The sequence below is a fragment of the Mustela nivalis genome, assembly GCF_964662115.1.
Source record: "Mustela nivalis genome assembly, chromosome: 11".
Classification (NCBI taxonomy): Eukaryota; Metazoa; Chordata; class Mammalia; order Carnivora; family Mustelidae; genus Mustela; species Mustela nivalis.
In genome coordinates, this window is record NC_139030.1 from 78,899,914 (window position 1) to 78,925,172 (window position 25,259).

General features: G+C 42.7%; 1 protein-coding gene across 9 annotated transcripts in view; it reads left to right on the forward strand.

The window, feature by feature from the left end:
* The window catches only part of COL4A4 (collagen type IV alpha 4 chain), a 125,044-nt gene that overhangs the window by 83,936 nt on the left and 15,849 nt on the right, over nucleotides 1-25,259 (forward strand). For 7 of the 9 annotated variants that reach the window (XM_082690159.1, XM_082690160.1, XM_082690157.1 and 4 more), the window contains 11 exons: nucleotides 216-323; nucleotides 1,212-1,393; nucleotides 2,268-2,331; nucleotides 6,376-6,450; nucleotides 11,134-11,241; nucleotides 11,847-11,954; nucleotides 17,739-17,810; nucleotides 19,351-19,479; nucleotides 19,570-19,683; nucleotides 20,863-21,018; nucleotides 23,322-23,429. In XM_082690159.1, coding sequence (XP_082546285.1) covers nucleotides 216-323; nucleotides 1,212-1,393; nucleotides 2,268-2,331; nucleotides 6,376-6,450; nucleotides 11,134-11,241; nucleotides 11,847-11,954; nucleotides 17,739-17,810; nucleotides 19,351-19,479; nucleotides 19,570-19,683; nucleotides 20,863-21,018; nucleotides 23,322-23,429 — 1,224 coding nt within the window. Of the gene's footprint in view, nucleotides 1-215; nucleotides 324-1,211; nucleotides 1,394-2,267; nucleotides 2,332-6,375; nucleotides 6,451-11,133; nucleotides 11,242-11,846; nucleotides 11,955-17,738; nucleotides 17,811-19,350; nucleotides 19,480-19,569; nucleotides 19,684-20,862; nucleotides 21,019-23,321; nucleotides 23,430-24,116; nucleotides 24,506-25,259 lie in introns of all 9 variants that reach the window. The other 2 variants (XR_014300448.1, XR_014300449.1) reach the window with 2 other exon arrangements.

Genomic DNA, 25,259 nt, shown 5'->3' on the forward strand with positions numbered 1-25,259 from the left:
TAGCCCAGACCCTGTTGCTGGACACATTGGGAGGGGAATGCAGAAAGGTATGGCCCTTCCTTTAGGAACTCCATCGGCAATGTGCAAGCTATAAACATAAATATGGTTTAGGAAATGAAATGTAGATTTGCAAACTGGACCGGAAGGGTCTTAACAGAAGAATCACATGTGTGGTGCTTCTGTTTGTTCTTCTCTTGCATACTTAATATCTGAAGGATCGAGAGGACCCCCAGGAGATGAAGGAGAGATGGCTATCATTTCCCAAAAGGGGAAAACAGGGGAACCTGGACCTCCAGGAGATGGTGGATTCCCAGGAGAAGAAGGTAAGTAAATGCTCATTCTTTTTAACTGTATCCAATGTGTTGATCTCTCTAGATCATTCGAACAAGCATGCATTTGTTTGGGAAAAGGAAGGCCACTTTCTTTAGATATAGATATCCACAGATTAACCTCATGCTGCATTTTTCTTTTGCTTTTCCATGCCAGAACTTAATTAAAGTTCATACATGGGTCTAGATTTGGATATTCCAAATTAGGGTGTCAGTCCAAAGATTATACTTCTAATACCAGTTCCAACTTTCCAGTACCCCCATTTGTGGTGACTAGTATTAAAACAAGTAACACAGTGTTGACTGCCCAGGTCATTTTGACCCATGCTTCTCCAACTTCACTGTGCCCATGAACTGCTGGGGCTCTTGTGAAAATGCAGATTCTGGATCAGCAGGGCTGGGGAAGGCCCCAAATCTTCCTTTCTAACAAGCACCCTGATGCCCGTGCTCCTGCTCCCCAGAAACAGCATATGGCAAGGACTTTACCACCACATTTGTATTCTCTGCCTTCCCGTCAAGTTCAGGTTCAGTCTGCAGGAGGCCAGGGTTCTTGTCTTGGCTCTCTCCTTAACTAATTGTTGGGGGTAGATGTTCTTTAACTGCGCTGGGTCGGCTCTTCTTCATTTGTAAGATGAGTGTGTGACCAAGCAGATGACTGTGCAGGCTTATTCCTCCCTTGCAGTCGCTTCATTCCTCCCTGAGTCAATTCATGGGTGCTTCTTTCCCAGTGAGGTCAGTGAAGCCCAAAACCATCTCTTAGGGCAGGAAATAGGTCCCCCTAAAACCTTCTCCTAAACATAGGACCCAAACCCTCAGCCTAACTAACTACTGTCCCACCGGGGATTTCCTAGAAGAGGTTTGTCCCACTTGCAACCCCTCCAGGTGATAAAGGCGATCCTGGGACGCAGGGGAGGAGAGGAGAGCCCGGAAGACACGGACCACCTGGATTTCACAGAGGGGAGCCTGGTAGAACCGGGCAGCCAGGGCTTCCAGGGCCCCCAGGCCCCCCAGGCTCACCTGGTCCAAGAGGGATTATTGGTTTTCCGGGATTTCCAGGTGACCAGGTAAGTGGCTGTGGTTGGGGAGGAAAGAAATAATATAAACCTTTTGCTCCTGGGTGCCCATAAGGAGTCCTCATTTGCCAGTGTACATCATTGCCCTTTGACTGGCTTTTAGAATATAAGTGAAGAATGAAGGCTTCTGGGAAGCCATGATGTGACTATAATTTCTGAACAGTGCTCCTGCCTGTTTTCCCGTGACAGATGACAAAAGTCCTTCACTCCACCTACTACCCCCTCCACCAGCCTAGTTTAAACAGCTCTATAGGAACTTCCCTCATGACTACTGGTTTATCCGAGTAGAGTTCTCTGAAAAAAAAAACCCAAATTCCGGTGTCAAAGCCTTCCTATCTGATTGCAGACATCTCAGATTTTGCTGTAAATACGTTTGGTCTTTGTAAGCATGAGTAAAACACCCCCCTGGGGAAAAAGAAAAAAAACACCCCCCTGAGAAGCCAAGAGATACAATATGTGTCATGGCCTACATCACAGCTTATAGAAGATGGATATAATTTGCTACCCATCTTTTGGAATCAAATAGATTTTTCAAGTTTTGGGTAAAAAAAGAAAAGTCTTCTAACAAGATTTTATTTGGGATTAATTTGCTCATTCAAACCTTAATATTCAAATTATGTGATATATTTACTCTTTTGTAATCAAATTAGAGAATCGGATGCTGTCGACACCTCTAATTCTGGAGCTTTAGCCACTTTTAAAGCTGGACGCAAGTATTAGTACACCTGCAATCCGCTTCTGATTTCCTTTACCACTGCAAATATATGGAAACTGGTTATGGAATATTATCACTGGGTCATGTTATCAACATATCATTTGTATTTGAAACCAAATTAAACTCTTTTTTGTTTTGTTAAACTGTCAGGGTGAGCCGGGTTCTCCAGGGTCCCCAGGACGTTCGGGAATTGATGGAATGAGAGGACCTAAAGGTATGCTTTGGAAACATAGTAGCCATCTGCCAAGTTCATAGTCCTGGGTGTTTGTAACATTATGAGCACACACATTTGGCATAAAAAGTAGAATATATCCAACAAACTGCAACATCCAAGGGCTTCTTTTTATTTTTTCTAAGTTTTCATTTAAATTCCAGTTAGTTAACATGGAGTGTAATATTAGCTTCAAAAGTACTGTATAGGGATTTAAATTTCCAGACATCACCATGATGACATGACAGCTGCTCTCCTTCATCCCCATCACCTGTTTCACCCATCCCTCCACGCACCTTCCTTGGGGTAACCAGCAGTTTGTTCTCTATAGGTAAGTGTCTGCTCTCATATATATATTACACACACACACACATATATATATGTGTGTGTATATATATATGTATACACACACACACACACACATATATTTAAAGCAGTCTGTGTGTGTGTATGTGTGTGTGTGTGTGTGTGTATAACATCTTCTATATCCATTCAGCAAATGATCTTGGACTATTTCCATAATTTGGTTATTGTAGATAATGCTTCTGTAAACATTGGGGTGCCCGTATCCCTTGTATTCTTTGGGCAAAGACCTAGTCGTGTGATTGCTGGATCACAGAGTAGTTCTACTTTTAACTTTATGAGGAACCTCCATTCTGTTCTCCAGAGTGACTTCACCACTTTGCATTCCCACCAACAGGGCAAGAGGGTTCCACTTTCTCCACATCCTTACTGACACCTGTTGTTTCTTGTGTTGCTGATTTTAGTCATTCTGACAGGTGTGAGGTGATATCTTACTGTAGTTTTGATTTGCATTTCCCTGATGATAAGTAATATTGAGCATCTTTTCATGTGTCCGTTGACTGCCTGGGTGTCATCTTTGAAAAAATGTTTGTTCATGTCTTCTGGCCATTTTTAAATTGGATTACTCATTTTGAGGGGCATTGAGTTTTATAAGTTCTTGATATATTTTGGATATTAATGAAGGGGTTGGTTTTAGACTCTGCTAAATACTCAAACACTCAAGACCCAAGTCATCCACATTTGTCATTCAGAATCAAGGGTACCAGCTAGAAAACAGCATGCTTGCAGAGCACACAGGCCTTTCTCCTCATTGGGGGGCGGGGGGGGGTGTCTCTCAGCATTCTTTGTAGTGACTGCAGCTCCCACCAGATCCACATTGGTGGGCAGTATCTACCTTGGCTTGGAAGCCTTCTGCCCTAGGAGCCAATATCTCTTCTAAGGATTTTATGGATTTGGCTTTTAGGGTCCCATGACAAGTTACAGGACATGGAGAAGGCCAGAGCCATGACTTCCCATCAGGTGTTAATACATCACTTAAGAATTTCTGGGCCACATGTAATGTACAATTGGGTTATTTTTTAACATAAGCCAAGAGTCAGCAAGTTATGCATGAAAGTAGCGAGACAATATGAAAACAAGAGGTATGGCTGCGTTTCATTAAAAATTTATTTGCAAAAAGCTATAGGTTAGATTTGGCTTCATAGGTCTTGGTTTACCTTGTGCCAAAAGCAGTGTTGCCTCATAACACAGCTGATATTCTACCTTAATCGGATTTGGGGGAAACAGAAACACAAAGTTACCTGTGGGTAAAAATATTCTTAAAGAAAGAGAGGTTTCATTAACTCTTTATTCCGACAAACAAGCAAACAAAAATCAGGACATCTTAAATTGTGATATTTATATAAAATCTTCAATATAGTTACTGTTATATACCATTGGTTTAGTATTTTTCTTTAAATCTACTTAAATATGATTCACTATTTTAACCTTAGCTTTAACCTCACTGTGAATTTACAGGTTTGATGAGCAGTTATATTTTACTTTAATACAGATGAAAATGAATAACTTTAAAATATAAAAGAGTAAAAGAACCTGGTTGGCTCAGTCAGAAGAGCGTGTGACTCTTGATCTCACGGTTATAAGTTTAAGCCCCACATTGGGTGTAGAGATTACTTAAAAATAAAATCTTTAAAGAAATATCATGAAATGTTAAAGAGTAATTAATGAACCACCTAAAAATCTACTTCCTTACCACCCATGAAACATGTTTTGCATTTTGAGAGACACTCCATAAGTAATATGATAGTTGCTATAAGAAAAAATGAACTGTGCACACTTATTTATTCAGAAGTAACAATCTAGATTTCTTCCTCAGAAATAGTTACAAGTAGGGGAGTTCTCATATTTGAGTAGACACTGTGTAGCATCATGGTTTAAAACTCAGTCCTCAGGGCACCTGGGGGGCTTAGTGGGTTAAAGCCTCTGCCTTCAGGTCATGATTCCAGGGATCGGGGATCGAGCCCCGCATCGGGCTCCCTGCTCAGCTGGAAGCCTGCTTCTCCCTCTCCCACTCCCCTTGCTTGTCTTCCCTCTCTCACTGTCTCTCTCTTTGTCAGATAAATAAATAAAATCTTAAAAAAAAATAAAACTCAGTCCTCTTCTACTTCCCTATGTATTTATTATAGTCCCTTTGCCTCTCTCAGAGGATAAACCTACCTCTTCTTAGGCTCTTCATACTTGTATCTGGCTGGCCATGTTTGCAAGCAACTGAAATGCACTTGTGGTTCATGGGGTAAAAGCTGCCTCCTGAAGCCCATCATAAGGCGAAGGAAACCCAACCCCAACAATCCCTGGTTTCTCTCTTGAGACTATTCCGTTTTTCTTTATGGCCTGGCTTTTACTTGCCTGCCAGCTGGCTTCATCACTCTCTTTTCAGTATCCTTTCTGGATCTTTCTGGATATGTTTGGATCGCAAGCATGTTCTGCATCAGAGCATCATGATAACGACATCATGATGGTCTTTTTGATTGCTGTCTCAATAACCAACAACCTCACATTCTTGCTTTTGTATTCCAACGTCTCAAGGAAAGACTTGCTGACCCGAGAAAGACAAGATTTCTACCCCTCAAAGAATCAGTCACAATTATGAGTAGCATCAGCTGGAAGAGAAACTTCCACAAATGTGGGTGGGACTCCTTTGACAAGGGTATGGGTAGGAGGGTATTATAAATCACACTTAATTGACTCTTATTCTCCCTTATAACCCCACCTGTTGTCTTGCCCATTCCTACCACACAATTTTAAGACCTCCATTTGTAACTGACTTCAACTGACTTCTAGCCATAAGTCCTGTGTCCAGAAGAATGCAGCAGCCATGTGGGACAGCTCTGTGGTACTGTGGGAGCTGTTGCCTTGGGATGTGTGCTCTCTTGTGAAGTCATCAATAAAGTATACCTTTGTAATTTTGTTTTTACAAGGACACTGAGTTGAGCTTCCCTTCACAGAGCTTGAAATGCGATTATAGTAACTAAAACAGGACAGTTTCTGCTTTTTGTTTCTAAAATACCATCTAAGATTATCATCGGTCAGTGCTAAGTAATTTCTTACATAGATACCTAAATTTGAAACTATTTTGGGGAATTTAAGAATTCAAACTTATTGTCAATCGGAGAAAGACAACTATCATATGATCTCCCTGATATGAGGAAGTGGAGATGCAGCATGGGGGGTTTGGGGGTAGGAAAAGAATAAATTAAATAAGATGGGATCAGGAGGGAGACAAACCATTAGAGACTCTTAATCTCACAAAACAAACTGAAGGTTGGTTGGGAGAAGGGGGATGGGGTTATGGACATTGGGGAGGGTATGTGCTATGGTAAGTGCTGGGAAGTGTGTAAACCTGGTGATTCACAGACCTGTACCTCTGCAGCTAATAATACATTATATGTTTATAAAAAAATTGAAAAAATTATTTTAAAAAAGAATTCAAACTTATTAAGATCTATAGTTTCTTATGATTGTTACGAACAAAAAAATGAGTGTGTGCATGTGCGTGTGTGTACGTGTGTGCTTAAATCACATCTTGCATCTATGTTTCCATTGTTTTTATATAGAAAAAAACATTTTTTCAAAAACTCTTCTGGAAGATAAACTCTAAAGACAAATATGACAGTTATTAAGTCACGTGTATGAACTAAAATTAAATTCTCTTAAATAATGTTATGTGCATTTTATCACTTACAGGAGACAAAGGAGACCCTGCAAGTCAGTTCGGCTTCCCTGGTCCAAAGGGTGAACCAGGTGGCCTTGGATGTCCAGGTAGAGCTATAGCTACGTGTTTTTCTTATTGAAACAAAAGAGAATAGGGGCAACTTGGTGGCTAAGCAGTTGAGTGTCTGGGTCTTGGTCTTGGCTCAGGTCTCGATCTCAGGGTCATGAATTCCGGCCCCATGTTGGGCTCCACACTGGGTATGGCGCTCTCTGCTCAGCAGGGAGCCTGCTTCCTCCTCTCTCGTTGCCTGCTTCTCTGCCTACTTGTGATCTCTGTCTGTCAAATAATTAAATAAAAATATCATTTAAAAAAATCAATAAATTTGGTTTGAGAAATAGAGCAATTACTTTATACTCTTAGTGGGCAATAATTATATCAATATTTTCTTCCCCCTTTACACACTAAGATACATGTCAGAAGGATTATAAACACTGCCACCACATCCTTGGCCTAGAAGGACATCAGGATTATAAAACCAGGGATTCTCAGTCTTTTTCCACCACAGCTCCCATGACCTATGATGTTGACATAACAATCCACTCTCCTTGACATGCCCAGATTTTGACATGGTCAAAAATGATTATTGCAAGCAAATGAAGCTGGACTATTTCACAATCACTAGAATTATAAATGATACATTAGCAGTAACCACTCACACTGACCATCGCTTCAGGTTGTTACTCTAGCCCTTTCTTTCCTACTCAGAAAATCACATGTAAATGCCTGTGAGGAATGCCATTGTTGAGCTATCACACAGTATCTCAGTTATTAAATATCTAATTTACTAAAACCCAAACCAAAAGAAAAAAAAAGTAAAACTTCATCACCAACAATGAATATAAACTGTTCAAAATGGTACTTTGTGTATCAGTGATAGCTGACACGCAATCCCTCTGAATGGATAGCCATGTACCTGTGATCTCTTACCTTCCCCTCAAAACAGTGGCTGGCTACAGTGCATGACCCACCATTGATGAAATATACATGCCTTTTAACTTAGTAATTTTACTTGTAAGAATTTATCTTAAGTCAGTTCCCAGACGAATGGATAAAGATACATGCACAGGGACATTCATTGCATGAAAAGAACAAATGCCATCCATAAATGATAGGCTAAAGAAGTATGCACAATCTTATTCAGTTGGTAGTGGATAGGTTTAGATCTGTCCCTTGTAAGTTAAAATATCTCACAGTAATAGGTTTGTGCATTTTATTTATTTATTTGAGAGAGATAGAGAGGGTGAGTGGGAGGATGTGCAGAGGGAGAGGGAGAGAGAGAGAATCTTAAGCAGAATGCCCAATGGGCACAGAGCCCAACTCGGGGCTGGATCCCAGGACCCTGAGATCATGACCTGAGCTGAAATCAAAAGTCAGCCGCCCAACTGACTGAGCCACCCACATGCCCCTTGTTTCGTGCATTATCTTAAAATTCTCTTTGGCAGAAGTCATGTTTCATTATATACAACAGAAAAAGTATCAGAGCAGAAGTATCATCAGGAATTTAAGGAGTACCTGGTTGGCTCAGTGGTTAACCATCTGCCTTCAGCTCACGTCATGATCCCAGGGTCCTGGGATGGAGCCCCACATTGGGCTCCCTGCTCGGTGGGGAGCCTGCTTCTCCCTCTTCCACTCCCCCTGCTTGTGTTCTCTCTCTCACTGTATCTCTCTCTCTGTCAAGTAAGTAAATAAAATCTTAAAAAAAAAATACTTTTTTGTTTTTATACCATAAGATTGCTAAAATAGAAGTTTAACAGAAGGGGCGCCTGGGTGGCTCAGTGGGTTAAGCCACTGCCTTCAGCTCAGGTCATGATCTCAGGGTCCTGGGATCGAGTCCCGCATTGGGCTCTCTGCTCAGCGGGGAGCCTGCTTCCCTCTCTCTCTCTCTGCCTGCCTCTCCGACTACTTGTGATTTCTCTCTGTCAAATAAATAAATAAAATCTTTAAAAAAAAAAAAAAAGAAGTTTAACAGAAAAACAAGCTTGCTACAATGGCAAGAACTTTTCCACTCTTTTTCCATGTTGGTCTTTTACCCCTGACATGGTCAAATAGGCTTAAATAATATAGTATTTTAATCAAAATGTACAGCTTAAGTGTACATTTGGAGGGGGAAATAGTTTTGAGGTTAACATTATGAAGGGCTCATATTAAATATCAGAGTAGGAAAGAAGCCTTGAGAAGGGAAACCAGGGTTCAAAGTCAGTCTTCCTTATTACTACTGCCCATGTGGTCCTGGGCAAGTTGCTTGTCACCTTTGAGCTCAGTTTCCTCACTTGTAAACTGGCCCCATGCATAATTATAGGATTGTTCTGAGGATCAAATAAGATTCCTTAAAAGCTGGTGGTAAACTGAAAGTTCCTTTTTTACTGGTATTTTTATGTAAACCATTAAGATAGTAAGATTTTATAAGCTGAAACTAGTCCAAAATGGAAGCCTTTAATATTATCTAATATTTTAAGTGAAAAGTTATAAATCTGAGTTATTTTACACTTGGGCTAACTTTTTCAAGGAAATTTATGTTAGCATAATTTCCCTGGTGTCCTGCAGTTATCACCATTTAAACTGTTCCTTTTCTCATATGTTATATGAGAAATATAGCATATGAGAAATATAGCATAAAATATATGCTATATTTTAGTTTAAAATTTCTAAATTAGGGGTGCCTGGGTGGCTCAGTGGGTTAAAGCCTCTGCCTTTGGCTCAGGTCATGATCCCAGGGTCCTGGGATCGAGCCCCGCATTGGGCTCTCTGTTCAGCAGGGAGCCTGCTTCCTCCTCTGCTTGCCTCTCTGCCTACCTGTGATTTCTGTCTGTCAAATAAATAAATAAATAAAATCTTCAAAAAATAAAATAAAATTTCTAAATTATGTCATATGTTATTCACCAGCACAGAGTCTACCTAAATATGCAAATTCCATTGACTGGGAAAAGCTGCATTGATTGAATTTGAACAAGCCCAAGAGAAAGCATAGAACTGCTACCTATCTCAGGGGATTTTAAATGAGTGTCCTGGGTTTAGTTTTCTACCTGTCTCCCCAACCCCCCCTGCTCTGAACCCCTTTTAATTCAATGAGAAAATACAGTACAGATGAACTCAGAAGTTTGGTTCTTAACACAAGTATGACAGGGGAGGCAAGCCACAGTGTTTCCATTTGGAGATTAGAGTAACCCTACCTTACCTTAACTGCAGTAATGTTTACAGGATAAATAACATAACGCACAGTGAGGCTCATAGATCTTAAATTCCATCAGGGAGCAGGCAGAGACTAACAGAGATTTGTTTGGTGTGTGTTCTAATAAATAATGACTGTGCCCAATGCTAACCCCCCACCTTGGGTCTGTAAATCCAGAACCATGTATTCCATTTGAAGACTCAGCTGGCTGAGTCATCACAGACTATTGGGTTATCCTGTAAGTCTGAATTGTATTAAAGCAATACATTGTAAATAAACCTGGGGAAATAGTCATCTTCTTTAGTAATCAAAGAAATGTAACTAAAGGGAGTCTCAGGTAGTATTTTCTTCTTACAGAATTAGCAGGAAAACAAACTGACAAACTCACAAGTCCCGAGTGAGCACAGGGCATGCACTTAGAGTTGTTGTAACCATGTACACAACAGTGATGGGAATTAGGGCACCATTTACCCGGACCACCTGACCGCCTCTGTCAAGAACAGAATGGTCTATTCTCAAAGACTAAACAGCAGCTGAAGTGTTCTCTTCAGTAGGTCTCCGTCCTGAGAAAGAGACTGTCGTGGATTTTTTTTTCTTTAACTTTAAGGCATGTAACCACCAGATGCAGTGTGTTTCTGGAATGAGAGCCAGTGTGGACATACCAGTGCGAAGGACATTAAGGGCACAAGTGGGGGAACCCAAGGACGGAATGAGCACTAGAGGAGATTAATGATTGGTATTAATGTTCTTGGCTGTGATGGTGTTATTTGGGCCATGAAGGAAAATGGTGTTTTCAGGCATAACTCTTGAAGTATTTAGCAATGGAATTCCATGATGCCTGTGATTTAATTTAAAAGACTTCAGCAGGTTGAAATGCAGAAAACTGAACCAAAATGTACTATGTTACCTAGAAATTCTACTCCGAGGAATTTTTCTCAAGGAAATAATTTGAGAAAAATGGATTCAAAATGTATCAAGGCCATTATGCATAACAGCAAAGAGAAATAACTTGAATGGCTAACAGTAAGAGAAAATTGGGTTAATTAATTAAGATTAACTCAATAAGCTACAGCTGGTCTTTTTGAAACAATTAGAGGGGCACCTGGGTGGCTCAGTCGGTTAAGCATTTGACTCTTGATCTCAGCTCAGGTCTTGATTTCAGGGTTGTGAGTTCAAGCCCTGTGTTGGGCTCCACGCTGGACATGGAGCCTACTTTAATAATAATAGTAACAATAAGAAGAAGAAGGAGGAAGAGGAGGAGAAAATAATAGCAAATTTGGAAAATTACTTATAAAACAATGCTAATTTAAAAAATCAGAATATAAAACTGGGGGAGTTATTTGCAAAATGTTATACACGTGAGAAATTTTATGAAGGTGGTAGGATTAAAGATGTTTTGTTTTCAATTTTTCCTTAGTGTTATTTTTTCAACAGAAAAATTGTGAATGTAAACAAGTACTACTAGAAAAGAATGTCGAGTCCTGAAATTAGAGGTTTTATAGATGCACGGCCTCAAAGACCAATCCACAATTACTCAGATGCTTGATTCTTCTTTCTTTAGGACATCCCGGAGTACCTGGCGATCAGGGCTTGCCCGGCGTTCAAGGCCCCACAGGACCACCCGGAAGGCCAGGATTACCTGGTGCCTTTGGACCACCCGGGTGTCCAGGTATTTTGAAAGGAGCCTGGAAACTTCCAGAGTACTCTTCTATCTTCTAGTGTATCAGAAAGAGCCAACCTTCCCTTAGACTCTGCCACTTTCCAGGCCTGTGACTCTGGAGAAGTCACTCAGACTTACCTGTTCCTCACCCATAGGGTGGAGTTAGTCCAATCCCACGGGGCTGGTCTGGGAGTAAACCAAGACAACACCTGTCAAGAACCTAGCAATGTGCCAGGCACAAAGTGAGGGTCTGACAGATAGAAGCTCCTTCCCATACCTCCTTAACCCCCTGCCATCCAGATGCTGGTTTTCTTCTCTGCTTTAGATTTAAGGCACATATCACATGGATAGCACAACCTCTTATGGCTCTTCCTCTCGCCGATACGGGATATAGTGAAAGTTTAAAAAATTGTAAAAGGCAGCAGTGATCACTCCTAAGTGATTTGCTCCCTCTGAGGTTAAGTGTAGTTTTCTCTCTAGAGTTAGAGGTCAAGGGGGAAAAAGTGATAAGACAATGTTGCAGGGAGCCACCTGTTAAGAGCACAGATGACCTTCCCTGTGAAGGTAACTCATGTCTCATCTGGGTGTCTGCAGAACCTCCTTCTCATCCTCAGGTAATCAAGGGGCACCTGGGCTGCAGGGACCTCCAGGAGAAATGGGGGATCCTGGGCCAAGAGGCATGGTGGGAGATCCGGGGGCACCGGGACTCCCAGGAATAAAAGGTGAGTGGAAAGGAAGCCTGACCCTTGAGGGCAAATTGACAGCGCCTTTCCTGTGCCAAGTGACACTGCTCTTGTCATGGCTCCTTCCTGTTTCCCACAGATGTCCTTAATTAGCTCCTTCTTCTCACTCAGAGCTTCAGGCAGGGCATCTCCTCGCGGCTCTCTGCCCACCTTTGACCAAAATGACGGTGCTGCCATCTTTGAAAACATTTCTCCCAGCATTTTCTGTAATGCTCAGGCCTCTTTACTTGCTCTCTCCTTAAGATAGTTAAGCTTCTGTTATGTTCTAGATTGCGTGTTAGACACTGGATGCACAATTCTGAAGAGAATTGACATTGTTACTGCCTTCTTGGATCTCACAGTGTAGTCCGGGAGTTGTATTAGAAACATACTTGTAACTACATTTACCAATTGTGGTATGTGCCGGAAAGAGAATATCAATGCTATGGAGAAAGAGTTACCAATATTCTTTAGCTTTGTTAGATAAACATTTTTTTCCTCGTTGAATTTTTGGTCTTTATGCGTCATAGAAAACATAAGTTTCATTACAATAATACCATATACCCTATTGTACATGCTGGGTTTTTTTGTTGTTGTTGTTGTTATTAGCAAAGATCCATGCCCCTCCATTCCTCTATGATACCTACTCCTCTTCAGTCCATTTCTTCCATTTTAGAAAAAAATGTTTTTCCTGGGTACTTCGTGTACACCTATAGTGTAGCATGTATGTCCTAATCATTTGTATGTTTAAAGGTCTTTCTGACCAAGTAAAATATGATTTTTATATCCTTGGTACCCAGTGGATACCCACTAAATCTACTGGATGGTTATGGTAAGTATTTTAAAATTTGTGTATAAATTAAAAATAGAGGACTGGACAAGTAGAAGAATGGACAGTTGAGCTAGTAGCTATGAATTTGAAGGTCTTTGCTTGAATAGCAGATGAAGAGTCAAGCCTTACTTGGTAGATTTCTATAACTAAGATCCTCTCTTCCCACCTTCCTCTCCTTACCTACTGCTAGTTGATCATCCATGTACTAAATTTTGGTTCAATAGAAATCACTTCCACTCGGAAGAGTTCGAAACCCCTCCTTTGGGCTTGTTTCATTGTTTTGAAAATCCAAATTAAAATTTCTCACTCTTTCATTTCTTCCCTCACCAAAGAACTTTCAAATAATGTTTGTTCCCCAATACGCAGTAGTGTGGTTTGTAGGACCTGGTGCACTTCTGTAGGGAGGGAGGCTCTTTATTCTGGAGCACTGGTACCTTATGTATTTCCATGAGGCCAAATATTATTTGGTTTCTGGTTCCCATAACTAAACAAGACATCTTTGTACTGTTTTTCTCCCTCTTCATTGACATTTAATGTGAAGTCCAGTGATTTGTGATAAATTTAGGATCTCAAGCAATGGCATATTTTTTTATTATGTTGTATTAGTCACCCTACTGTACTTCATTAATTTTTGATGTAGTATTCCACAATTCATTGTTTGCATGGAACACCCAATGCTCATTGCAATACATGCCCTCCTTAATACCCATCACTGGGTATAATTTTTTTTTATGTTAAAAACTTATCTAGTAATTGTGGCTGTTTGCTGTCCCTGAAAATCCCTGAAGCCCTGGTGGGGTGTTCTCCAACACATTTTGGAACGTCTGGAAGATGAAATTGGTAAAAACCCAAAAGGAAACATTTCCATTATGAACCACTCCTACTGCGTTTCCCCGTCATCTTACCCTCCTAGTTTAATAAAAATAGCAAGGGTCTTCAAACATCCCAGTGCCATAACAATAGACACTCAGTTTGACTAAAATGACCAGGCTCAGGTTACTATTGTTGATTTGTCCTGCTCTTGAATTAGTTTGCATTTATCACATCATTTCACTATGGTATGTTATTAAAAAACCAATAGCCAGTGATGTTGATTGAGTAACAGAATCGCTCGAAAAATGATCTCCAACCACATCAGAGTTCTGTGCTATAAAATAAAGGGTTTGGCAAGAGACGATGGGGAAATGACTCTGTCAGCCCAGATATTCACCCCAACACATAGACAGACGCTGCAGTGGTGTCTCCTGGCCATGCAGCGACACTGTTTCTCTGCAAACAGCCCAACGAATGACCTGTCTTTAAAAAACCAAACCAAACTGAACCGTGAATACATTCCTAAAAGTGAAAACGTCCACAATATAAATCCATTGTTGCAGTTTATCATGCTGTTACGAAAATGAACCGCACTCCAGCAGAAACACTTTGATCTGAGAAACTAAATATTTGAAGTATGTTCTAAATAAGTCAAGGGGACTGATTATCTTGTTTGAACAAACCAGCTGTTGAACTCCAAAGTTGTTTGCTCTGCTGGAACGCGCCATATGGATTCTGAGTCCTGCTTGTGTTCAGTCAGATTTAAACCCTAACTTAAACATATGCTAAAAATGGCTTGATTTGTAGATTTAAATGTTCAAGCACATATGCCCTCTAAAGGGAAGACACTTGGTTCCTCGTTGGGCGTTCATGAGATTGGAATAATGAAAATCTAAAGACAACTGCCTGCTCCATGGCAACAACCGTAAAGATGTGGATTGGGTTGTTCTGGCTGGTGGCAAAATGTTTCCTCAGAAAAAAGGCACCTCGAAATGTCTTTTATCTGGAAAGAAATGCTATCATGTTAGAGCTGTGGAAATCATGGGAATGTTCTCCCCCTTTCTCTATGGGGGGGGTGGGGTGTCCCTTCTGGCCCTGCCCCCACAGCACTTACCACTCCTGAAGTAATTGCCCATTTGTTCTGTCATGTCAGGGACTGCTTCTCTCATGCTCTCCATTGTCTTGTCAGCCAGCTGTCACCGAGTATATTTGGGGATGGGAGCTCCGGGGTTAGGAGACCATGTCTTTATGCTCTTATGCCTATCCTCAGTAGGCAGTTGTGTAGTTTCTGAACTAAAAAAAAAACATATAGATCTTATTTCAGATTCTGTTTTGATACATTTTCAACTGTGTTCAACCACTACCTGTAGTTACATGGGTCCCTTTCCCATGGCCTTTCACATTCCGGTGACCAGCTGTCTGAGTTTTGCCTGGGAGGGAGGGTGCCTCAGAATGCCAGAGCTGGGCAAGTCCCCCTCGCACAGGGGCAAGGTGGTCATCCCATTAAATGTAAAAACCTGTACAAAGGCCACTGGGGATAGAGGGGCATTTTCAGGCTTTAGAACAAAAGAAAACCTCAGTGGGCACCTAGTCTCTGAGTGGGCTTGCTAACCAGGATGGAGGCTGTGATTCCCATTAGGGCTGGAGCAGGAGATTCGATTCTCTGACCAGGCTGGGTGGAAGGGAGAGCACCCGGCCCGTGAGCATAGGGAGGTGCAGCCTTACGTGAAGGGTGTTAAGCAGGAGGACGGCCAGAGAGGTGAATAAAAAATCCTCATTACCAAGGAATGTGCTTTGTTAGCTTAATTGCCTCTCATCTGCTCTGTATATATTTTATGCATGAACAACTTTCTGATTTAGAGATGGGATTGATAAAAAGCTTTCAGTAGAAAGGAAAAATTGCCCTTAAAATCCTACCCAGATGTAGCTGCATTCAATTTAGAAAGATAACATTGGGTCAGATAAGGGTCGGCCAGTTCAACAATGGTGAGGGGCTGGGCCTGTGACAGCCCAGGATCTGGATGCATTGATGGGACAATGGAGAGTTGGCAGAAGCTGAGACATTCCACCCCAGCTAAGTCCCCAAGCCATCAATCTTGGTGGCTTCAGCTGGAGATCAAAACACATTGAAATAGCAAAGTGTTCTCAAAAAATTTATTATCATTTCAGATAGATTGCCATAAATATCCAGATTTGGCAGATGAAGAAGGTCTGTGTGTTCTTTTGGTGCACACTTGAAACATTGGCTCATTAAGAGGAAAGAGGATTGAAAAATAAACTCAGCCAGAACTGTGAAAAGTGGTTAGGAAATAAGAGCTTTCGGAAAAATAAGGGTGCATTCCCATTTGGGGGGGGGGGATGTGAGAATGCGGCTCCTTTGCACCAATCTAAAGTTTAAGTTTAAAAATAGAATAACCATCCATTTCAAGTACTGATAATAAATAGAGTGAAACTAGCTAAGTGTTCCCTCTTTTAATAAGAAGCCCACAGAGGACTTGCATTAATGAGTAGTAATAATTAGCCCTTAAATTATTTATACACAAATGGATGCCTCTAACTTCACCAAACCCTAATCCTCCCATAAATTTATTAAAGAATGTGTAACATGCAAATCGACATTGCGCCCCCTCCTTCCGACAGCTTTCTCTGCACCCACGCACGTCCCGGCACTCCCTGTGGCACATTTCCTCATCCACTCATTCATGCATCCACTCAGCCATTCAACCAACACCTGCTGAACACCAACTGTGTGTCACATGCTAGACAGGAGCATGGGATGACTAAGACGACCCGATCTTGCCCTCAATTAATTTATCCAAAGTCATCCAGTCATCCAGACTCGCTTGTTGCGTGGTATGGGACAGGCGTTGGCAGAAGGGCATCAAGGGAGCTCTGTGTAGGTTTCATGGGGTAGCTGAGGGCCACTGGATGTGTGCTAGAACACTGCGATTGCAAATGACAGGGATGTGGCCCCAAACTGAGTGACGGGCTGGACGGCTCTCAGCCTTCGATGAAGATCCACCGATGAATTTGGAAGGTCACCAGGTTTGGCCAGGGGCTGAGCAGAAGATGGTTTCCCCCAAATCCATGAGATAAGACAAGTATGAATCACCAGGCAGAGGGCCCTGCTCCCGGAATTGTATCAATCGTCTGCCTTCTTCCCTTCCTCCCTCTCTCCTTCCCTCTGCCTGTCCCTTGTTTGTCTCCTCTACCCCCTTTCTATAAATCTCTATGCTTATATAAGTATCTATATGTTATAATATAAGTGTGTTTTAGATACTTCATGCATTTATCTATTTATGAGTCTATAGATTGATGGGTGTTCAGTGTTCCCTGACAGCTTACTTCGGGAAGTCAGGCTGGTAGATATCTGTCTCCTTGGAGGACTACACTGATGCCTGGCAGAAAGAAATCATACCTCATTACAGAGACTGGAGTATTCAGTGATTGTTATGAAATAAATTGAGTTTCAGTAAAGAGGCATCAGAGTGGTTCATTTCAAAAGAAGTCAGGGCAAAGAAATCGTGCCAACCAAACCTGCTCTGCAAGCTGCTTCTTTCTGAGTAGTACGGAACTTGAAGAAAAGTTAGGTAGGTCATGTATTCCCCAGTTTGCCACAGGCCTCACCTGTCCTTATTGTCTTACTACCTTTACCTGACTAGATCCCAAAGAAATTAGTATCTACCGACCACGGTGGAGTGGACAGGTCCTGTGCCTGGGTAGAAGGAGGCCTAGGTTTGCTCCGATCCAATCTCTTTTCTCTCATCTAGGATAAGTTTGTTGTCATCGAACCTAACGTTCCTTCCTACAAGAAGATTCAACAATTCTAGACAGTATCTGGATAGAGAGAGAGATGTCCACAGTATGGTCATAAACCAAGAGCAGTATGTTAAAACCAAACAAATGTGCTAACCTGTCTTGCAGAAAATGTCCATGAAATGAAAATGTTAAATAATAACCACTGGCATGGTTTTAGCCTTGATAATGACATCTAGACAGTGTGACCTCAGGACTCCCGCCTGGAGAATCTGTTGGTGGCCATCAGCGAATCATCCCCTGGGTGGTGCCCGGGCCCAGTGGCCGGTGAACTTCAACACTGGGTCTTCCCTGGTGGGTCACAGGCCTGTGATGTGTTTCAGGTCCCTCCGGGGCGCCCGGTCTGAACGGCTTGCATGGTTTAAAGGGTCAGAAAGGAGCCAAAGGCGCTTCAGGTAAGAGAAAATCCTTTGCCAAGACCAAACTGCCGTGAACAGGCTGTGAAAAACTGCCAGTATTCCTTCACGATGCACGATTTAGGGTGCCGAACTAAGAAACTGGCTTAGCTGGAAGACACAATACTGGACTGTTCTTAGTATCAAAGATGACTTCTCTAAAAAGGACCCCTGAGAAAACCTAATTTAAGAAAGAATTGTTGGTTACCAGTGTCTTCTGTTGATGTTGCTTGGAGCTGTCTCTCTGCTTAAGTGGAACTCCATTTTTTTTTTTAAGATTTTATTTATTTATTTGAGAGAGAGAGCATGAGCGAGGAGAAGGTCAGAGGGAGAAGCAGACTCCCCGTGGAGCTGGGAGCCCGATGCGGGACTCGATCCTGGGACTCCGGGATCATGACAGAGAGTTGGGGAGGGTTTTTTTGTTGTTGTTTTTTTGTTTTTTTTTTCTTTTCGATATTAAGTGTAGTGATGGCAAGTACGGCCACATGGGTCCAATGAGTACTTTTCACAACCTCAACCGGCTGCTGTTCAAACAAGTTACTCGAGCAAGTCGCTGTTACCTTTGCTACCCCAGATAGGTTCATCGTCAGCAACTGCATTCAAGCTTGTTCTGGGATTTTAGTATAGGGCTCGTTTGTTGCTTTAGTGTCTCAGAAAAACAGCCCACAGTCAGACAAGGTGGCTGGAATCTGACACGGAGGTGGAAGAGTGTTTGGCCCAGGGCTGGGTTGTCGTGCTGCTGGGTTTGACGCAGTTGCTGAAGAGACGCAGAATCTTGATACGTGTGCAAGGCCAAGAATTAATTCAGGTCACAGAGGATTCATTTTAGAGGCTCCTCCAAATAGTCTGATAACGTATGTACCTCCCCCAAGAAACCAGTCACGTGCTCCCGCTGCAGTGTGGACCTCCTCCGTGGTTGTTACTTACATGCCAGGTTCCCCCTGAAATGTCAAACCAGTGTATTCAGCTTATTATTATTATTATTATTATCCTTGTTGTTATTATTATTCCTTATGGCTGGATCTCATTTGGTTTCACTCCTTCTGGGGTAGAGGTTGGAATCTTGATATGTTGTTGGTTTTTTGGTTTTGTTTTGTTTTTGTGTTTGTTTTGTTTTAACCGGGGAAATAATCATAAAATAAGCCTATGGCTGACCTGAGGCCGGCTGTGTGATGGGGCATGAGAGGAAAGGTGATGACTGACCCAGGGAGAGCTTACAGCATAGGGGCCACCACTGCAGCAGGCAGTCGGGCTCAGCACGACCCGCTGGGTCACTGTTACCCCGTCTGGAAGCTGTTCTTTTCCAGGAGCAGCAATAGGGACAAACAGAGAGAAAATGCAGAATTGGGGCGCCTGGGTGGCTCAGTGGGTTAAGCTGCTGCCTTCGGCTCAGGTCATGATCTCAGGGTCCTGGGATCGAGTCCCACATCGGGCTCTCTGCTCAGCAGGGAGCCTGCTTCCCTCTATCTCTCTCTCTGCCTGCCTCTCCATCTACTTTAAAAAAAAAAAATGCAGAATTAATGCTGTTTCCCTCATCCAGGTTTGCACGAAGTGGGCCCGCCTGGTCCAGTGGGCACACCTGGGCTAAAAGGGGAGATGGGAGACCCTGGGAGTCCGGGAATTTCTCCCCCAGGCCCTTCTGGAGGAAGAGGTCCCCCTGGCCCCCCAGGTAAGAAGCAGCATGCTTTGCCCCTCTTAGTAATTAAATCCAAACCTTCCAAATGTAACGAGGCTGACATCAGAACACGTCCCTTCTCAGGGAGACCTGGATTGCCTGGGCCAGCAGGTGCCACTGGAAGAGCTCCTGAAGGGGACATTCCTGACCCAGGTCCACCAGGAGATCAGGGACCTCCTGGCCCCGACGGTCCAAGAGGTATGAGAACATCCCAGCAGAGGATGGTGACCCTCCCTTCCTTACATGCTGCCAGCTCTGGAGGGATGTAGACTTAAGAATGGCAGAGCTGAAGCCCGTGAGCAGCCCCATCGATCTGGCAGATGGAAAAGGCAGAGTGTGGGCAGTGCCCGGCTGTCAGAGCCAGCCCTGGGTCGGAGCGCTCCTGCACCTGCTCTCCGCGTGCGCACTGACTCTCAGCGGGCCTCTCCTGGTGCCAGCACCAGCGTCATGCTGAGCACAAGGATGCAGAACACGGGGCAGGACGGACTCTCACCTTGCCTGGTGGTCTCTGGCACCTCCAATGTGAACCACTGCCCCCAGCCAGCCAGCTGACAGTGTCGGGGGTCTGGCACACACAGGAACAGAGCCTCTTCAAGAGCTGCTCGCGGCACTTATTCCCCTCGGCACTTGGCAGGGACAATGGCCAGCAAGGCAATATTTCACAGAGTGGGGTCTGACCAGAGCCGTCAGGGGCCTGGGGCCCAGAGCTGTGGCACCGTGGGCTTTTGCAAAGTACACAGTCATGTCCTAATAGCTCACAGAGCTCCTTTGGACAGACCCAACCCACTGCCTTCATATCTTTAGGGTTTTAGTCAGGGTAAGCTAAAGATTATGGGATCCTCTTTGATGCTGGGAAAAATTAAATGCTCAAAAACATGCTAGGCAGTGTAGAAGCTACGTAGGAGTAGAAGTTGGGCTCACTTCCTGGGTGAAGACACCTGTTTTCAAATAGGATTAAACATTTAATTTCCATCAGCCAGATTTTTGTCAAAAACCTGTCATCTATGTATGTGTCTGCCCATCTGTCCTTCTGTCTGTTCATCTGTCCTTCTACCTATCATATTAAAGCAGTGGGATGACAATGCAAAGAAAAGCCATAAACCCTTGCTTCCAGATGGGCTGGCTTGGAAGGGAAGGAAGGCTTTCTGTATGCTCATTTGTCTAACTGTTCACAACAGACCATTTACACCCTCTCCCGGCTTGGGGGCTCCATGAGACAATCCCTGTTTTACTTCGGATATTGTTGACTTTTTTGTTCTTCTGATTTTCTCTGTCTTTTGCTTGCATTTGGTTACTTTCCTTAAGAAGCTCTCAGGTAACCTGCAGTCATATTTGTCTTTGACTGAAAGAAGATTTTTGCCTCCTCCTTGTGGTCAGGAGCTCCCGGGCCCCCAGGCCGCCCTGGAAGTGTCGACCTTCTGAAAGGGGAACCAGGAGACTGTGGTCTTCCAGGACCCCCAGGTCCCCCAGGCCCACCCGGCCCTCCAGGACGCAAAGGCTTCCCAGGATGTGATGGAAAAGATGGCCAGAAAGGTAGGCATGCAAGTTGTTTCTTAAGAAGTACATGAAGACTTTTGTTATCTTGACCTTTAGGGTCTGGTGTTTTGCACCCCTGGGAGGTAACGTCATTTCCTCTGGACATAGTCACGACATTTCGGTAGTGCCCTGACTTTTCCAGAAAATCCTCAAGTTTGGGTAACATTTGGATGAGTAAGAAGAAGCACAAGTTCATCTTTAGCCCCTAATAAAATGCTTGGTAATCTTCTAGACCAGAACTGGACAACAGAAATATAGCACAAGCTATACCTGTAATGAAAAGGTGTGGTAGTCCCATTTTATTTTTTATTTTTTATAAACATATATTTTTATCCCCAGGGGTACAGGTCTGTGAATCACCAGGTTTACACACTTCACAGCACTCACCAAAGCACATACCCTCCCCAATGTCCATAATCCCAACCCCTTCTCCCAAAACCCCTCCCCCCAGCAACCCTCAGGTAGTCCCATTTTAAAAAGTAAAAAGAAATAATTGAAATGAATTTTCATATTTCCTTTAACAAATATATTCAAATTTTACTGCTTTAGCATATCATCATTGATACAAATTATCAGTGCAATGATCAGGGCTGTTCCTAACGAACGAGCTCCTCTCCCAGATAAGACACTCCTCCTCCCCAGCTCTGAAGCCTGGTGCATGTTTTATGAGCACAAGACAACCCAGTCTGGATGCACCATTTCAGCTGTTCAGTAGCCACATGCAGTTAGTGGCTTCTGTGTTGGACAGTTTGGGTTTCGACAGCTGACCTTTCTGTTTCATATTTGTGAAAGAGTCTCTGTTATTGAATTCTCCCATTATTTAAAGCTAAAATATTTTTTAATTCACTTTTACTTAACTGCTAATATTTGGGAATGTTCATTTTTGGTCACCAGGTTTCAGAAAATTATTCAGTTCATTAGAACTTTTTTGTTGAAAAGGAACCAATATTGGTTATCCATTTTAACTCCTTTCTGTTACAGATAAGGAAGATGGATAGAGAAGCAACTATCACAGTCTGCCCAATAACTGGCTGAGTGTGAAATAAAGCAAAGGATTAGGGCAAAATGAAGACCAAAATTACCATAAAGCTGCCATGTTTACAGTGCAAAGGGCATCCCTGTAATGGTGCAGTACACAACTTGCACAATAGTACAAAACAACCCTCCCTCAACTTTATTAGCAATAAAATCAATTTTAGAGACTGTGGCTTATATCTGCAGATATGTGGGCTCCTGGTTATGGAACCCCAGAATCGGACAAACATGCAAGCATGCTAGTCACCAAAAGGAAGGAAGAGGCTAACTATATAACCTTGTTCCTTTCCCAAATAAGATACTACTTCATCCCAGTTACTGCTCTAGAGAATGAAACTCTACCTGGAAATATTCTTCACGTTTGGGAAAACAGTAGGCAGCACAAGTAATAGTGACAAAAAAAAAAAAAAAAATATATATATATATATATATATATGGACTTAGAAATATTGATGAAACCACTAAGCATGCTTCTTAACTCCCATTTCAGGGGGGGGCATGTGGTCCAAAGAGTGTTTAGCTGTGGAAAGGAGGAGGGAGTTTCTTCAGTTTACCTTTCAGACTCAAACAGTGGGAAAGATTTGATCTATTCCACAAACATTTATTAAGTGCCTACAAGAATATAACAGTGAGCAGGTTTAAACAGCCTCACTCTTCGTCGGTGTAGAGCTTCATGGAGGAAGACAGACACTCACACTAAAGGATTCATCAATATCAACTGCGGCAGGTGCTCCAAGTAAGGGCCCCTCTTCTATGACAGCACATCAAGAACAAGTGGAGTTGGGCTGGGGCCTCAGAGAGGGCTTCCCTGAGGAGGTGAGGCTTGCTGGACACAGAAGAAGGGAAGGAAGCCCACACCCGAGGCGCTGAGTGGCTGGCAGGGCTGACGGAGGAGACTGTGAGGAAGAGAGGCAGGAGCCCAGGGCCAGGAGGCACATCGTCCCACGTGGCTGGACACTGGCCCATTTTCCCCTCCCTTCCAGCCTTCCATCTCTAGAGAAAGTTCAGGACGACAGAGCTTTTCATTCAACTTTAGTCTTGCCTTGGTCATGAAACCATTTTCCTTATTCCTTTTGACTGACTCTTGTGTTTCCTTCAGACAGAGGCAGCTCTTCTCAGCTTTCCAGAAAAAAGTGAGAGGCTCACCCGGTTTCCAAGGCTGACTTTGCCCTGATTTGTGTTGGGTTCCCTGAGTTCAGTCCACCTGACTGCCCTTGTCTCAATACTCCTCCATTCCAGCGTCCCCATCTTTATGTTCCTTTTAGGACCAATGGGATTCCCGGGGCTGCAGGGGCCACCAGGACTTCCCGGCTCCCCCGGGGAGAAGGGTTTACCTGGCATTCCAGGCAGACAAGGGCACCCCGGTCTTCCAGGTAAGCTCCTAATGCCTGATGATCTCACGCAGCAGCCTAAGCCAGCCTTTTGTTTCAATAGTTACTGGGAGGGTCGCCTTGAAGCAAGCAATTATTCTGAAATTGCCTGCAATTTCTAACGAGTTAAGCTGTATTTATTTCAGGCCTCACTACACAATCTTATGTTTGGTAAACTAATATTTATCATTAGAATGAGTACGTTTGCAAATTAGGAGTCGATTTTACAGAAACATTTCTCAGTTAAATAAATCTGTGTTCCCTCACGCAAGAGGCAAAGGCTGAGTTGATTACTGTATGCGAGGACCATATTCATTTCTCTCCCTGACTTGATTTTCCAAGATGTGTCATTTAACTTTTCCTGTAAAATACATTAGTTCCCGCAAAGACAAAAGGGCTATTCAATGTAAGCTCAGTCGACAACATGTTTTCAGCAGAGGGTCAAAAGTAAGCCAAGGGAGAGTTGGAAGGGCAAACAGACATGCGTATTTGAGATTGGCAGAACTGATATCTTTGGGGATCCTCAATCAATATTACAGTAATGGGGTGTCAGCTCGGAATATTTTGCAATCTCCTAAATTATGTCGGTAGCGCAAAGAATAAATGGGCTGTGGTGCTTCATGACGGATCACAGAACAACACGACAAACAGCTTGTACTTGCACTCATCTCCTATTTCCTTTCTGTGCAGAACCCATAAAACTTGGCTAAATAGTATGAAGTTTTCAGAAGCCTGCCAATGAACAGAATTTCTCTATATGTTAAATTAGGGCGCATTTGCTGTAAGAAATCAACTCGTGTTATATTGTGCAAGAGAGCTTCATTTCACGTTTTTCGAGATGGGAAAGCTCTGTGACTGTATCCTAGCCGTTCTTGTCAGTAACATGGACGTGGGCTTCGTTATGTAAATAAGATGCCATCATTCTGCTCATCACGGATGCCATCCTCAAGTTATTTTGTATCTTCTCAAATAACCGATGTCACTTTGGTCCTAATTTACATATTTAAAATCTCTTTCCACCACATGAAAATCGTTGTGTGGCTTCATTTTTTGACTTTGGATCCCTCCAGGCTCCAGAGGTAAGCCCTGCTATAAAATTAGTAATTTACTCTAAATCAGGCTTCTACTTGTTTCTGTACTGGCCTTTTTCACAGTACTTGTGGGTTTGTTACTTTGTCACCTTGTTACATTTTCATAGATGGAGTGCTGTAATTTTATATGAGGCATCAGTGCTTTGGCTTCCTCATTACAGATATGGTAACCCCATATTAGAGCATCCCACAGTCAACTCTCATTATAGGTTGTCAAGGCGGAGTAGACACTCATCTTACAGAATTTCCATTCAGGCACAAAGAGTGAGTGGTTTCTTTGTCAAATGCTACAGTACATACGCATGTAAGTTTCTTTTATTAATTATACAATATAAACACATAGAACATCCCTAAAATAAGAAGTATCCACAACATAAAAAGATGGGTCCTTCACACCCAGTAAGGGGCCGTGACAAGGTTTTCCCATAACATCAAAGTCCATTTCCAAGGACAAGTTTCTTTGTGTAATACAATGAAAATGCTGTTATTCTTTTCAACTAAGTGTTTACCACAATGCAGAAGCAACGTCTTATTTTGTGTCTGGGGTTTCCAAAGAGACTAAAAAGAGTCTCTTAAAAGAAGAAAAGAAACACAGTGAGGGCACACATTTGTCCTTTCTAGGCATCTCTTATTAACCGTAATGAAAATTTGCCCCAAATGCAGGATGCTTACAGAAGAGGCACTTTGGCCTCTTTTAGCTCCTGGTTTATTAAAAAGTAAAGAATAGTAAAATCAGAATTTA